Source organism: Schistocerca piceifrons, chromosome 1 (assembly GCF_021461385.2).
Source record: "Schistocerca piceifrons isolate TAMUIC-IGC-003096 chromosome 1, iqSchPice1.1, whole genome shotgun sequence".
Taxonomy (NCBI): Eukaryota; Metazoa; Arthropoda; class Insecta; order Orthoptera; family Acrididae; genus Schistocerca; species Schistocerca piceifrons.
In genome coordinates this window covers 628,538,526-628,555,732 of record NC_060138.1, presented here as the reverse complement: position 1 = coordinate 628,555,732, position 17,207 = coordinate 628,538,526, and the positions used below count along the sequence as shown (strand labels likewise).

Here is a 17,207-nt window from a genome sequence, read left to right as displayed (position 1 = left end):
TTATTCTAATTTTTAAGTATGCTGAAGATTAGATGGGTAGATCACATAACTAATGAGGAGGTATTGAATAGGATTGGGGAGAAGTTGTGTGGCACAACTTGACTAGAAAAAGGGATCAGTTGGTAGGACATGTTCTGAGGCATCAAGGGATCACCAATTTAGTACTGGAGGGCAGCGTGGAGGGTAAAAATCATAGAGGGAGACCAAGAGATGAATACACTAAGCAGATTCAGAAGGATGTAGGCTGCAGTAGGTACTGGGAGATGAAGAAGCTTGCACAGGATATAGTAGCATGGAAAGCTGCATCAAACCAGTCTCAGGACTGAAGACCACCACCACCACCACAACAACAACAACAACAACAACACTATTTTAAGACTACTCTTATCGGATACCAGTCATCTCTAAAATCAGGTGCCACAAGCAGGGCCGGTTTAAGGCCCAAACTACACAAGCCACCTCTTGGGGCGTCAAACTGATAATCGCACCAGATGCGCCACAGCTGTAAGATTTCTATACAGGACGTATCACGATTAGTAGCGGCCGCTTTGGGCGCCGAACTGACTCGGACCTTACATTAGTTTTTCGTTCCATAGATCCGTGTTGAGGAGATCCTCGTGGATGTGGAACATGTCACCTCCAAATGCAAGAGTTGTGTACAGTGCGCATCACAATTGACAACTGACAGGGGTATAAGTCACTAGCGGCCACTGCTGATAGTGATACGTCCTGTGCAGAAATCTTAACAGCAGCGGGTCTAACTTGCCAGTGAACGGCTGGAAAAACAGTAAGAATTTTCATAAAGTTTGAGGGTCTAACTACATAGTGTGAACTCTGAATACGAAGAAATTTTAGGACAACGACAGTGTTTTAAGGATGAGGATTTTGGTATAAGAATAATCAGAATAGCTTTGATATAAACTTCATTATATGAACGTTTATGTTGGTCAGTAACTTAAACATTTTTTCCTGTCAGTCCTTGTTTGAAGTCTATAGACTTACTAGCTACTTTTCACAGATGCTTAAGACTTTGTGCACACATTTATGACATTGCTATCTAAAAAGTAGACTGCAATCAATTGATTTCAATCAATAGTTTTTATACTATAAATACATAAATTAGACAATCAAAATTAAGGTAATTTTTTATAATTTATAAGAGTATATTTTTCCTCCTGGTGATAGTAAGCTGGTGTCTATAGTCTACTTTTCTCCAAATGGTAGCCTCAAATACCACAAATTTCAGACCGCTAGCTCAAATAGTTTTTTTCCGCATAAAATAAACATGTCAGAAAATTTGATTCTTGGGAAATTCAGATTAAAGGTTCATTTCATCTGTTACCTTTATTGTTCTTAAAACCCTCCAGTTGCGTAATATTCTTGGTGTGGGTGTTCATCTTCTCTCTCTCTTTTCTTGCTCCAATTTGCTATTCTGGCCTCTTTAGTTGACTCAAGAACCGATTTTTCGCCTTCGGCCACTTTCAAGGAATCAATTGCCATCTGTGCTTGTCTCTTATTGAAACCAGGAGTTATTCCCAACAACTCTAAAACATCACTTCTGCTAACTGTCCCATGATTAAAGGAAATAACTCCATCTAATACACTTAATCTAATGGTATTGAAACTAACAAACACAGTTTTAGGCAAGCATTCCCATATCACATAGTTGAAACAGTCATTAACTTTTGTGTCTTTCCATGTAAGCACTGTGACAATAGTTTAGTGTCACTTAGGTCCCTGTATATGGGCTTAATTGCTTCAAATACCTCAAATGGCAGGGAGTGATGGTGTGCCTAAGTCTCACCATTTGCAATTGCTTTTCTGTATCCACACCATGTGTCCACACCAGTGTCGCACAGAGCATGCTGTGGATAGCCATCCGTAGCTTTATGTAAAAAGGTAGCAGATACTGCTTTCTTCATGGGCTCAATAGTGTCTCGATTCCTTCTTATGGCTAAACCATAATAGAGCTGCAGTTTGTCCACCTCTTCCTTAGTAAGGCGACCCAGACCACCAATTGGTTTGCCATCACTGAGTTTTTTCCTCTTCATATCTTTTATTAACTTATGTAAACGTGTGCCCTTCCTCTTTTGGACATGACCAACGCGCTCTAACTTAACAACTTTTCCAGTTAAGGCATATTTTCCAACACATTTGCAAACCCTTTGGAGTCTCCAGTTCCAAGGTACTTCACATATTGTACACCATTTTTCTCTTCTGACCTTTGAAATATTTTGAGAACTCTCTCTGATTCCATTCCACCACTGTACCCATAAAAATTCTGAACACAAACATGATTCTGGTTATTTCCTATGCAACCATAACACTACGTTATCATAAATTCTATGTCAATCACCTTTCCATTTTATAGGGATGTTGCGGTGACAACACCATTCAGTGATAGGTGACCACGCTTTTAACATGTCCCATCAAAGGCTGCAGCTATATCAGTGCCACCTGCATTGCATAACACAGTTTTTTCTACTGCTTTCGTCGTTGACACAGCACTCACTTGACAAAGACTTTCAAGAAGTAACTGTGTACTTCTCAAATCTTGTAGGTGGAGGCAAATTCACGATAGCACAAAATGTGTGAGCTGCCTTTCTACCCTTCCCAGAACACCTCATTCCATATGCAAGGCTTATATTTGTATTATAAACTCTTCCTTTGCACAATCCAGAATAATACCCAGTTTTAGTTACCCCACAGAAATAACAAAACACCATTCTTTAGAAGCGAACATAAAGCACTCAATTCAGCAAATATGGAAACACATTCCGTTACAGTGTTTGGATCATATTTTATAGAAATGTCACTCTGGGTACTCAAGTATTTTAGCTTCTGTCTTAGAGGCACATGGCGGAGTCGACATAACATCCAGTTGGTTTGTGGATGTAATTACACAGTCCTTACTTTCCAACGAAGTAAACCGATTACCATAAAACTTAAGTTTTCCCGCTCCAAAATCCTTTCTTTGGAGGCATAACTACTTCCGAGAATGACACAGCACCAACAACTCAACAACGTAAAGAAGTTTGAACACAAACAACTCTCGAAAACCATAGATACACAAAATAAAACAAAGGAGCATCGGAAAGCGTGTATGCTAATAGGGCTTCCAACTCAAAAAACCAATACGCAGTGTATCTTTGCGAAGTGGCAAAATAATAATGACGCCATTTGACATCCGACCACAGCGGAAACACCGTCGTCGTCGCCGCCTACCGACATATATTTAAATTTGTTTTTAAAGGTGTTCCCGATGTCCGAAGCAGTTAATTTAATTACCATTTTGTTCAGAAAACTCTAAATATTAAGATGGGAAACAAATTCGAATTTTTGAAGTAGATTTACTAGCAAGTGACCTTAAACCGGCTGTGGCTACCGACCCTGCTGTCGCCACACAATGACATGCGCTGAACTATTACTGTAGCAGTCGAACTGCCATTGTTACGTTTGCCTGAAAGTAATAACCCTCACTCAGAAAGGTGACCCTGAGATAATACAACGGGTAAAGTGTGATTGAATGAAAATTCTTCTCGAAACTGTGGTTTTTGTGAAGCATAATTCCACTAAGTCCTGATCCAAAACATAAACATCTTGTGGAAATAAATGCGATTACAATTCAAAAAATTGTCTCGCAGCTGGAACACCTAATCATTTTCTTGGTTCCTGATCCCAAGTGTCACACTCAAGTGTAACAGCGTATGTAAGTAACAAGCCTGTTGATTGTAAATTACCTACTCAGGTTGGACAGTATAATAAATTCATAACATAATTAACTTCCAGAGGGAGCTTAAAAAAAATCATTGGCCTTTAGTTTAGGGGTGGTGATAAACATAGCTCTGTTGTAGAGCTGTTTTATACGTAGATTTAATGTGTGAGTGATATGAAATCATGATGATCTTGTGTATTCTTTTTATTCCACATTTCTTTACCTGGAATATAATTTATGCCCCAGTAGTTCTTTTTCTCCAGCTCTTGCTTTTATGATCGTATTTTGGACCACGACTATTGTGTTCTGGTTGCCAATGAGTTTCAGAGGAAAACATATTATTGTCCGGTACAGTCACACGAATTTCAAACCAAATGACCGGTTTCGGCCATTCTCAGGTCATCGTTTCAAAGGATCAGCATCGACCTAGGAGCGAAATGGACAACGGTAAAGTTTACAGTTCGGCACGGAACAAACTTAAGTGACTTACTCGATAGTTCTGTGTCGTACAGTGAACGTCGCGACAGTTTGGTTGGAAGAGGCTAGTCTAAGTTTTTCTCAATGGTATGTGCTGGAAACAACACCGCCACATTTGGCGGGAGAGAATGAGCACAATGGCGTATCTTAATGGGTTATAAAGTAAAACAAGCATTCAATTCGTAATGCATAAAATGTGGTTTAATAAACAAATTACGTCAAATATATTTTTAAATTGTGCGAACATACAAGTGTCCCTTCCAGCGCTTTAAAAATTCTGCACAACGAAGTGCACGTAATCCTAAACTGTGTTTACTGCACTCAACGCAAAACAGCTAATGATTAATTCTTCCCAAAGAGAAGTCAGTGCAATCAGTGCAGCGCCTCAGGTAAGCAGGACCGGTTCGAGAAACTTTTTTCCACACAAGCGACGTACATGGAGACCCACAACTCCCATCCCTTCTTTTCCCCCCTCGTACAGTTTAACGTGTCAACTTTCGTTACCTGTGTGAAACTCCCCTCGGCGTCCCGAGATATGGTTTGTGTCGCTCGGGCCTTAAACCGGTCCCGCTGGAAACTATACATGGATTGAGGCAAACTAACGTGACGAGCCTGCGACTAAATGCTTGTTTATGTTTATGCAATCCTCTACAGACATATTAGAGAGGAAGGAAAGAATGTAAGGGAAAGTCCCCTGAAAGCTCTTAGAGATTGGAATAACAGAGCATTATTCTGAAGGTGGTTCGATGACCCTGTGCCGGGCACTGAAGTGTGACTTGCAGAATATCCATATAGATGTAGATAGTCATAAGATTCTAAAGTTTCGTTTTTTCCCTGCTGCAGCTCGGGGAGCGTGGCTCTGGCCTGCGAGCGCGGGGAGAGGTACAAGACTTCTTCAAGCTACGGGAGGAGTGTCTGGCCCAGGGATCGCTGTTTGAGGATCCGGAATTTCCTGCACAAGATTCGTCCATCTTCTACAGTAAGAGTCCGCCGAAACCATTCGAATGGAAGCGTCCAATGGTGAGTGCTTTTGTTTAGTATATGCTTAAGTATATATTTTGACATCATCTCGGATGTAGGCCTACTCAGTACGGGCTCTTAGAATTATTGCTATACAGTCCGAAGCGCCCAGGTTATGCGTAAAGTATAGATATCCATAAAGGAATGATACCCTATCTTAGACGTACTCAACATATCCACGGCATAACACCTACAGCTCAGTAACGTTGTTCCGACGTCCATAATCATTTCTGCAACCCGTCCAATACGGTCAGCAGAGGTACTGAATGAATGGTGCAGTGGCTTCCAGTATCTTACAGCGAGGTGGTGTTTTTGCGTGGTGTGAGTGCTCATATGGTACATTCCTTACCAACCTTACGACGAGGAAGGGAGCACTCTGAGTATGCATAGCCGTCCGCGGTGATCGCACACCCTGTTAAACCACGTACCGCCTTTTTTAATGCCCAGAGGCTATCATGAAAAGCGATGAGATGAGTGTAACTAGTGTCCTTGAATTAGTGTCATTTCTGTTCGTCTGATGGCGTATTTCTTTCAGTTAACTTCTGTGCTATACTATAGTAGTTCTTTCTATAAGGGACAGTCAAATGCAAACAAAGTAGGGGGGGGGGGGATACGGAGAGTAAGGGTAAGAAAATTATTATTTCTAAAGTAATCGCTGTAACTGTTAGTGCATTTATCCCGCAGTGAAACAAGACAATCAGTGCCTACGTACGGTCCTGGTCTCTCCCCAAGCGATTTCCTTACTTTTGAAGCTGTGAAAGAACGCATTCGTGGCTGTCATGTGCTTCGGACGAAGATGTGCACCCATATGTACACTTATGCTTCCGTCGACAACCGCAAACATTTTTCCATGAAGGCGCTAAGCGTCATGTCTCACTGTGGGATAAATGTGTTAATAGTTGTGGCGCAATGACTTCTGAAATACAAACGGTTCACTTCTTCTCTGTCCGTTTCGTTTTCGTCTGACTGCCCCCTTACACGCATGGTCAAAGTTCCATCGACCTACGTTAACTGGCGGTAAGCCATCACACGAAAATTTATTTCCGTCTTGGAGGTTGCACGCCAGTGTAGTTTTGTTATATTCCCATGTCAAGTCACGCCAAGTACTTCGTCTTGGATGCTTCTCTGTTGTACCATTCCCAGTGTTTAATTTTCAGGCTTGTAATCTAATAATGCACCTTTCGACCTGTTTATGTATAATTACGGTTGCCAAATCTAGCTGGGGGCTCGTTTGGACCCTCTGAGATGGAGGTGTAGAAAGGAAGTAAATTTATTTAATATAATTACTTCTTATTTTAAACAATTATATGGAACTTTTTGCGGTACAAATAGTTGGTACGCCATATTTTTCGGAAGATTTCGCCTTTTTGTGATACGACCTTGTCAACATAAATTTATTGACATTAATAAGACTAACAGACTGCATTTACTTTAAATGTGGCGTTAAGAGATCGCGTTACTTCAGTACTCGAGCCACGCTCGTAACAATATTTCGCAAAATTTGGAGAAAACTGGGTCTAGGTCCCGATACATCGGGGCGGATGGGAACCATATGTATTACGCATTTCCCTTTTTTGAGGGTCAACTACCAGTCCGTAAAGGTCGATCAGAATATTCCCTCATTGTTTCGTGACTATGAAGCATTGTATTTGTTTAGTACATTATTCCTAGGCAGAGATTTGTTCAGTATTCTAAATGGTACAAACATTATTCAGTACCAGGATAGGTTAAACCAATCAAAGACCTCCAGAACCATGACTCTGGTGCGTTATCAGACCACTTGGAGTGCTGAAAGTTCATCGGCCATTCATGTCGTTTTCTTATTGGGTGATTTAAAATCTTCCATGCTTTTTTCACTTTCATGGTCAAAAGAAACTGGCTTCATTGGATTGTTCCCAATTACGCCCCACTTGTATGTATTGCACCCTTGTAATTGCATTGTAAATATGTCGCTCGTATTCTGCATGATTTTTGCTCGTATCCGTAATAATTGGTGGGATTAAAGGGTTCCATATTTGTTCTGTTGTTTCCATATAAAACAGAAGATGGCTTCGTTGCAAGGTGTTCCGTGGACTCATCTACATTTGTTCCGGTTTATAAATCTCTTCGTGCACTGCTGTATTTAAATGCATTGTAAGTATATTGATTACATTCTTCATTTTTGTTTGCATCCGTTCTCTGTACTTTCTTGTGTTTGATGGAGAGTCCCATGTTAACAGCTTTTGAAAGAACTGGTATTCAACATTATTACATCTTGTTACAGGATGACTATGTATTTCTGCTTCGAATGTTATTTCTTGCCATTGAGTATGTATTGCTGTTTTAGTGAATAGAGCATGCTTCCTTATAACAGCTGAAAATGTAACAGTAATTATGCAAATATGTTCACACATTATTAACAGGTACTGCGAACATTACATTTTAGTAGAAATCAATATACTTGAAACATCACTTCATTGAAAAGTTCAGTCTTCATTAAATGCGATGAAATATAAAAAAACTGATTGAGTAAACATAAAGAATGACATAAGCAATATACTTACAGTGCATTTAAACTGAGCGGTTCACCGAAGGATACATAAGCAGGAACAAATACAGGATGTTTCAAAAAGAATATACATATCCCGAACACGCACGCACGCTTATTAAAAAAACTGGCGTAGCGAGGAGGTCAAGTAGGCCTATCAAGCCCTGGTTGCCACTGGCAGAGGAGCGCCAAATGGTTACCAAGACGAGCAAGATTTTACGGAAACTCACGAAGTCGTTTCTGAAAGTATTTGTATGGAGTGTAGCCATGTACGGAAGTGAAACATGGACGATAACTAGTTTGGACAAGAAGAGAATGGAAGCTTTCGAAATGTGCTACAGAAGAATGCTGAAGATTAGATGGGTAGATCACATAACTAATGAGGTATTGAATAGGATTGGGAAGAGAAGTTGGTGGCACAACTTGACTAGAAGGGATCGGTTGGTAGGACATATTCTGAGGCATCAAGGGATCACCAATTTAGTATTGGAGGGCAGCGTGGAGGGTAAAAATCGTAGAGGGAGACAGAGATGAATACACTAAGCAGACTCAAAAGGATGTTGGTTGCAGTAGGTACTGGGAGATGAAGAAGCTTGCACAGGATAGAGTAGCATGGAGAGCTGCATCAAACCAGTCTCGGGACTGAAGACAACAACAAAACCAACAACAACAACAACAACAACAACAACATCATATTAGAGTAAATGCCATGTATTGCATTTTTGTGTGTCTCTGGAGGGAGGGAGGGAGGGAAGGAGGGGGCGCGCCAATGAAGTGTAGTGTCGTACACTGGGCGCCGGGGAAGTATTTTACCCTGGGCGTCGATGGTGAGGGTCGCCAATAAAGTGTCGTGCCCCGGGCGTCAGTTAAGTTCCCTTATGTTTAATACGTCCTTCACAGGAGACACGAAAAAGTCACGCCGATACTCGAATTCCTCTTACATTCGCGTAAGCATGTCCATCGTCGATGATATGGCAGCATGGATCCGGTTCTTCAACTCCTCTGGGTTCTGCGGTGGCGTTGCTACATAAACTTTGTCCTTAATGAAACCCTACAGGAAGAAGTCAAAGCGCGTCAAATCTGGTGACCGCAGAGGCCAACTGAGAAGTGCTTATTCGCCGGTTGTTTGACGACCAATCCAACGGCCTGGTAGTTTCCTTAAGTTCAGTGTGTGCGTGAGAATTCAGTAGGCCCCAAATTAGAGCATTGTGTTTGTTTACTTTCGCACTAAGGTGGAAAGTCGCCTCTCAAAACACAACAAATTGCATTAGTAGGTAGTTGTAACTTCCGATTGGCACTACCAGTTGATTTTGTAGGACTGCGTTAGAAAGCGGTTTACATTAGTGCGACATACTCGTCTTTCCTTCGACGGACTGTCGATACCATCTGCGAATGTTCCATCCGTTCAGTTTCGTACCTCAGCTTGAAACGTCTTTACAATATAATCACGTAATGACACTTCGTAAACTCGAGAACACACGATGATTCCTGCTGCGGGTCAAACATGTGACGGTAACCAAGAAAATAGAAGACAACAGATATCTAGTCGCAATAAATATGAACTAGAAAATTTATTAGTTCCTCCAACAAGAGCTGCGGCGGAGCGATCAATAGTTATACAGCATAATACTTTGCAATACTTAACATTCTCTTTTTGAAACACCATGTATTCATGAGTCAACAGAAGACCATATGACGAAACAAGTTTGTTTTATATGAAACAAAAACACACATGGAATCGTTTACTTCACCCAAAATTACAGAGGCCGTGCAAAAGTAAACCAGAATATGAGCAACATACTTAAATGCAATTCAAAGAGTTCAGTACAGACAAGAAGCGTAATCAGTGACACAATGCGATGAAACCTGCTTCCATGTCATGTCAGATGTTTTTTTGATTTTTAAGTGTGCTAAAGCGCAATTATTTCCATATAGTAATGGCCGCACAGTCTAAATTACAATTTTGGGTTTTACAGACAATTTTCCAGTAAAAAGTGATCACGATGTCATTTACAAAATTTTACGAGTGTCGGCCTCCCAGCTAAATGAGAAGTTAGTCTTAGTTTTTAGTTGTGACATCTCAAATATATTACTTCGGAAGGTCACAAAAACGTTTCCAGTCATGCACTTTGCTTTTGACTATTCCAGTCATGCACTTTGCTTTTGACTATTCCAGTCATGCACTTTGCTTTTGACTATTCCAGTCATGCACTTTGCTTTTGACTATTCCAGTCATGCACTTTGCTTTTGACTAGGGCACTCACCCATAAAGTATAAACGAAAAATATTATCACCTAATACTCATGTATTTCGCAAATCAAAAATAAGAGAATACGCGCCATATTTTCCTGTGTTCCAAGTTAACTCCCAGGCCATTAGGAGCTTTACTGTCGTTTGCTTTCGTATCATTACATGGGCAGTGCACCACTTAATAATTGGTGTTTGTGTTCACTACTCGAAAAATAAGCCCTGCAACACAGATACCGTTACATGTATAACCAAACAAATACGAACATATTTAAACAGCCTATAACCCTTTGTGGGTGTTTTTGATAGTTTAGGCGACATTTTCCAGTTTTGCTATGGATCACAGTAGTAAATAGTAACAAAATAAGAGAATGTTGTTTGGAATACTAATTTTATTTTTTCATCATATTACAAAGGTTGTATTTTAAAGTACCATCTTGTCCTTGCAAGCCCTCTTACTCTCGTTCTAATAAATAATTTTTAAAAATTAAAATTCTTCCCAAATCTCCCATGTATGTACTGCGATTACGTTGGAATCAATTTTATCCAGCTTCAGTAAATCTGAAGATGAGAAGGACAATTAGCTGCTCGTTCGCAGTAAAATGGTATAAATATTAATTTTAACTTCTGTCTCGACGTCCATTGTAGTTCCTTCAATTCGTTGCACAGTAGTCTTGTAGCAAATTATTTTTGTGCCTTCAAAAGTTTTCAAAGTGTGTTCATTTCACACACTGAAGTCGATACTAAAACGTTGCAGGTTTTTCAGTTCATTCATAAACTCATTTATTGCGTAAATGGAATCAATTCATGTAGAACATAAGACTACTTTCAATTCGATGCTTTCAACATTCTACTCGCAACTCAAGCAAGCCAACTCGTCCTATCTACTTTAGCTTAAGAAAGCACGTATTAATAATATTTTTTCCAATATTGTTTTCAGAGTTCCTATTTAACACTTCCAACGTCGATAACTTGAAATGTAATTTTGAAGTACATCAAAAATACGAAAGATAATTGTCACTTGCAAAAAAATTGAATTAATAATACTTATGTTGGATTCGTTTGACCATAAATTTGTTTGGATATAAATAAAATGTTTTACTATTTGTTCACTCAGGAATTAAAATTAATGTTATTTCAGAAAAAAATGTTAAAGTATCAGGTGAGCAAATTCTTAAAATGTATCAAGTACAAAACGTAACGAAAATAGGACTACTGATTAGTTCCATAACACTCTTCAGTGTTGAGGCGACCAACAGTTCTCAGTATCGCACATATCCTAAGTAATGAATGAATACGTGTCAGAATGCGCAAAGGCTTAAAAAACGGCGATTTCCAGGTAGATAATTACTGTTACTAAATGTAATTCAGTAAAAATATTTTTGTTTTCATTGCAGCTAAGAAATCCTCCAAACATTTTGCGTTTGGTATAGATTGAATCTTTTCGTCTACATACTTCGTTTCGTCACTTTTGCAGCAAAAGCAATAATACGATCACCTTTATTTTCTGAACTTACATTCTTTGGGACTAAATTTTTTCCTATTGTTTCTTTCTGTAAAATTGGCCTTGGAAGCGCTGGGACTGGCATGTTTTACCTTCATCTTACTTGTCAGTCCCTCAGCAACGTTATTCATCAGCTTTAGGCGTGGAATCTTTCCATACACTACTGCACAATTCATAAGCATTTACACTCATTGGATCTTCTTCCCGGTCCACAAGCAGATCTGAGAGAGTAACATTGGTCACACCTCCCACATTACAATTCTAGTCCTTTGCTACAGAAGAGAAATGATTGTTGATTTTAGTATCCTGCTTCTGCTTTCTACACACACTAACTTCTGTTCCATGGTGATTGGGAACAACAGTTTTATAGTCTTACCACAGAAATATCAGAATTTCAGAGGGTGACATCCTATAATCAAACTCTTCTCTTTCATTTCTGTAGAAGGTGGAAGGCCAAATTAGAAACTTTTCCTGTTTATCGCCATTATGCCATTATGCCATTATGCCAAAATCCAAAAATTTTCTCTACTTTCAGCCTTGAGGCAGGCAAAGTATGTAAATAAAAGTTAACATATACTACACTTTCTCCTAATGCGTAATTTTTCAAATCGCCTCTCCAGAGATTCACTTCTCACTCTAAATGTAAAGGGCAAAAATGTTGTGTTGGCAGAAGAGCCAACACAGTGTTACTAGTGGAAGGCCGAAATACACGCGTTTTAGCTCACGCAGGCTGGCGTGAGGAGGGAAGAACTATACTGATGTGCGGTCTGGAACATGACAAGGAATTAGAATTCAGAAAGCGGACGTAATTACTTTGATACTTAACTTTAATCCATTAATGATGAACGTCGCTCTTGACGGTACATGATTCACAATGTTATCTGTTCATAATTGTAACTGAATATGGCGCCTTGCTAGGTCGTAGCAAATGACTTAGCTGAAGGCTATGCTAAACTGTCGTCTCTGCACATGAGCGTATGCAGACAGTAAACCATCGCTAGCAAAGTCGGCTGTACAACTGGGGCGAGTGCTAGGGAGTCTCTCTAGACTACACCTGCCGTGTGGCGGCGCTCGGTCTGCAATCACTGATAGTGGCGACACGCGGGTCCGACGTATACCAACGGACCGCGGCCGATTTAAAGGCTATCACCTAGCAAGTGTGGTGTCTGGCGGTGACACCACAAAAGACGTAGCCTTTCTGGTCTGCAGTACAACACAGTTTGTAATCACATTATACAGGTGTCATTGGATTATATTGTTTCAATGAATTTCTACCTTTTAAGAAAATGAATCATCTCGGTTTCCTCCACTCTGTCAGGTTCACTCTAAGGTACCTTTCTACTTTTGCCAGGCTTTTCATGTTAGCAAATACATCTCGTTTGTTCCGTTTCTCAGCAATTTCAGGTAAACTGATTTCGATCTTCATTGCATAAAATATCTTTTAAAAATTGAATCAAAACATAGTTTTCAAAAACGTCGTCAAAACTTAAAGCTGCAATATTAGGCCTATTAGTATCACTTACTTCAGCAACACAGACTACATCATCGTCTACTTCCGCAACATCATTTTCTCTGGCAAATCTCAGAAGAGTTGCAAGAATTTAGTCATCTTTATTTTAAATACTATCAATGCACGAAAAGTGGTACTCTTCTGTGAAACAACATTTACAACAATGAGAATCATGCTAACACTAAAAGGAGCCAGACCTAGAACCAACTAGGTCGACAAAGCTAGTGAAATACAATGAAAAACATCAAAGAAAGAAGCAAACTACTTTTGCGTAGCAATATGCGTGAAGTGCACACACGGCCAGATGGTATCCCAAAGTATCACATAGTTTTAGATTTGTAACGTAAATAAAAACTATAGATTTAACAAAAGACTGGATGATAATAGTCCCTAATCTAGATCATATCTACGCTAATACACTCAAATTGCTAACAACTGTGTGACAGTAAACACAGCAAATATGGTCCCTTCAAAGCATCTCTTCAGCTTATACAAATGTAATTTTTGAAGGGCAAAAAGATTTGAAATGCTCCCAACTCAAGTTATAAATGTTCTTGAACATATCATCATCCCATTATGTGTTATCTTCCACTAGATTCCCTATACAGAGTAAGCAACATAAAACCGAAGTCAGTAAAATCCTTACCCGACACACACTCTGGCAGTCTCTCGCGCAACTAGCGCGACAGGCGGATTTGTGTGTTACTACTGATTGTTGCTGCCGGTTGTCAGATGGTTACGTGTTACTGAAATATACGTTTCATTGCAGTGTGGTATTGAAAATGTAGTTGTGTAAAATGCCATATTCAGGCTTATGCTCGTTCTCAATTGTTTGAAGGGAAAATATCAAGTCTTCCCCGATGTTGTTTTCCATGTGGGACAAGGTATGGTGTAGTTTATTTTGCCATGTTCGCAGAACACTAGGTATTCGATGACGAATCCTCAAAAGATTTTAGAGCGTCTACTTCACGATGAGAAAATCGGTGTTCCGTGTGCCGTTTCCGGTAGTCATATAGTGAATCGATAACCGATTATATACACTCCTGGAAATTGAAATAAGAACACCGTGAATTCATTGTCCCAGGAAGGGGAAACTTTATTGACACATTCCTGGGGTCAGATACATCACATGATCACACTGACAGAACCATAGGCACATAGACACAGGCAACAGAGCATGCACAATGTCGGCTCTAGTACAGTGTATATCCACCTTTCGCAGCAATGCAGGCTGCTATTCTCCCATGGAGACGATCGTAGAGATGCTGGATGTAGTCCTGTGGAACAGCTTGCCATGCCATTTCCACCTGGCGCCTCAGTTGGACCAGCGTTCGTGCTGGACGTGCAGACCGCGTGAGACGACGCTTCATCCAGTCCCAAACATGCTCAATGGGGGACAGATCCGGAGATCTTGCTGGCCAGGGTAGTTGACTTACACCTTCTAGAGCACGTTGGGTGGCACGGGATACATGCGGACGTGCATTGTCCTGTTGGAACAGCAAGTTCCCTTGCCGGTCTAGGAATGGTAGAACGATGGGTTCGATGACGGTTTGGATGTACCGTGCACTATTCAGTGTCCCCTCGACGATCACGAGTGGTGTACGGCCAGTGTAGGAGATCGCTCCCCACACCATGATGCCGGGTGTTGGCCCTGTGTGCCTCGGTCGTATGCAGTCCTGATTGTGGCGCTCACCTGCACGGCGTCAAACACGCATACGACCATCATTGGCACCAAGGCAGAAGCGACTCTCATCGCTGAAGACGACACGTCTCCATTCGTCCCTCCATTCACGCCTGTCGCGACACCACTGGAGGCGGGCTGCACGATGTTGGGGCATGAGCGGAAGACGGCCTAACGGTGTGCGGGACCGTAGCCCAGCTTCATGGAGACGGTTGCGAATGGTCCTCGCCGATACCCCAGGACGGCACTGCGTAGGATCCTATGGTCTTGACGTGCATCCGTGCGTCGCTGCGGTCCGGTCCCAGGTCGACGGGCACGTGCACCTTCCGCCGACCACTGGCGACAACATCGATGTACTGTGGAGACCTCACGCCCCACGTGTTGAGCAATTCGGCGATACGTCCACCCGGCCTCCCGCATGCCCACTATACGCCCTCGCTCAAAGTCCGTCAACTGCACATACGGTTCACGTCCACGCTGTCGCGGCATGCTACCAGTGTTAAAGACTGCGATGGAGCTCCGTATGCCACGGCAAGCTGGCTGACACTGACGGTGGCGGTGCACAAATGCTGCGCAGCTAGCGCCATTCGACGGCCAACACCGCGGTTCCTGGTGTGTCCGCTGTGCCGTGCGTGTGATCATTGCTTGTACAGCCCTCTCGCAGTGTCCGGAGCAAGTATGGTGGGTCTGACACACCGGTGTCAATGTGTTCTTTTTTCCATTTCCAGGAGTATATATATATAATTACAGTAGTGTCAATACATAAGTTTACCTCATTTTTCGATGAATTGTATACAGAGTTAACTCATGATAAAAAGTAAGAGCTTGTTCTAGCAAGACAGAGCAACGTGTCAAACATCAAACGTTTCACTGAATCGCATTCATTTAGGTTTCACAAATGAGAGAGTTGTCAGTAGCGAACTGTGCCCTCCACGTTCCCCAAAGTTGTGTAGTAGCGATTTTTTTCCTTTGGCGCCACTCAAAGGAGAGTGTATGAATCTAGTCTCCACAATACTGAGGACCTGAAGGTGAACGTTCAATGATAAATCAACGGAGTTGGGATAGCTTTACGTCAGATGGATCTCAATGTAATAAGTCAAGCACAAATATTCACCGATCACCAGAATCATTTTGAACATCTTTTGTAGCAATGATGTAAAAAAAAAAAAAAAAAATTGCTATCCAACCCAACATGAAATGCAGATCGCAATCATTAGACCAGGATATAAAACAAAATTTTAAACCACAGTACTCTACCGTAGAGAAATTATTTCATCTGTGCGGGATAGCAGTGAAAAAGGTGAGAAAGTGAATGTAATAGTTTTGACTGCTGTAGGCATGATTAATAAGCCCTACCACACTACATAACTGCTTCAGAAAGTGCGGGTTTGAAATGCAAAAGGTTAATGGGGTCAACCGTCAGTCGCGAGAATTAACAAATTCAATACCGCCAGACTCAGGGTGGGGACTTATAGCCGGTTGTGGTGAGTTAATCCTTCGGGATTTCATTCAGGTGGACAATGACGTTGGTATCCATGATCTAACCAGAACTGAACTGTTGGTTTGTCAAGATAAGGACAAGGAAGATAATGCACTACAATCGCCAGCTCCAGTCACATTGAGCTGTTCATCTCCTACGCTCCTCCGTTCTCAGAACGGTAGCGAGTGATGTCTCCTCAGCTCTTATCATATCGAAAATTCGCTGGACAATTCTAGGTGGTAGTCGCTCCCTCAAAAGAAAATCTGTGACTAATTTTTAAAATGACTTATAACATTCTCAGTGGTATGTTTTTCACATACTTCATACTGTATGTACTGTGTAAATATATGATGCATTATCTTCCACACTATTGAAATGAAGATGAATGAACATATGTGTGTACTAAAGTTTACTTTAAATCAAATTTTCGTTTGTTTGAATTTTCCCTGCATCTCTCTCAGCTATTTGAATTGGGTAATAGGTAGAAGGTAGGGGTACGTGGCTCAGGTGGAGTGAGTAGGTCTATGGAAGGCGTTGTGAGGGACCTTTCATGGTGAAGAAACACTCCTTAATGTCCTCCATAACCTCAGCTCTTCTTCGAATCTGAATTTCACCTGGTCCTTCTCCAAAACTCAAGCAACCTTCCTGGATGTTGACCTTCATCTTGTTGAAGCTCACATCCACACCTCTGTCCACATCAAACCCACAAACAAACAACAGTACCTTCACTTTGATAGCTGCCATCCATTCCACATCAAACGCTCCCGTCCCTACAGCCTAGGTATTCATGGCAAACGTATCTGCTCCAGTGACAAATCCCTCAACAATTACACCAATAACCTGACCAGTGTTTTCCTCTCCCGCAACTATCCTGCAGACCTTGTCCACAAACAGATCTCCCGAGCAATACATTCCTCCCCGTCCAACAACAATATTCCTACCCCCAGACCACACAGAAGCAACCCCCTTGTCACCCAATATTATCCTGGCCTCGGATACATCAACAAATTACTCCACCAGGGATATGACTTTCTCAAGTCAAGCCC

The 17,207-nt window shown here is 41.2% G+C and overlaps 1 protein-coding gene across 4 annotated transcripts in view; it reads left to right on the top strand.

Moving 5' to 3' along the window:
• Positions 1 to 17,207, top strand: part of LOC124804677 (calpain-A) — a 620,886-nt gene that overhangs the window by 501,333 nt on the left and 102,346 nt on the right. For all 4 annotated transcript variants that reach the window (XM_047264942.1, XM_047264926.1, XM_047264946.1 and 1 more), the window contains one exon: positions 5,036 to 5,212. In XM_047264942.1, coding sequence (XP_047120898.1) covers positions 5,036 to 5,212 — 177 coding nt within the window. The remainder of the gene's footprint in view (positions 1 to 5,035; positions 5,213 to 17,207) is intronic.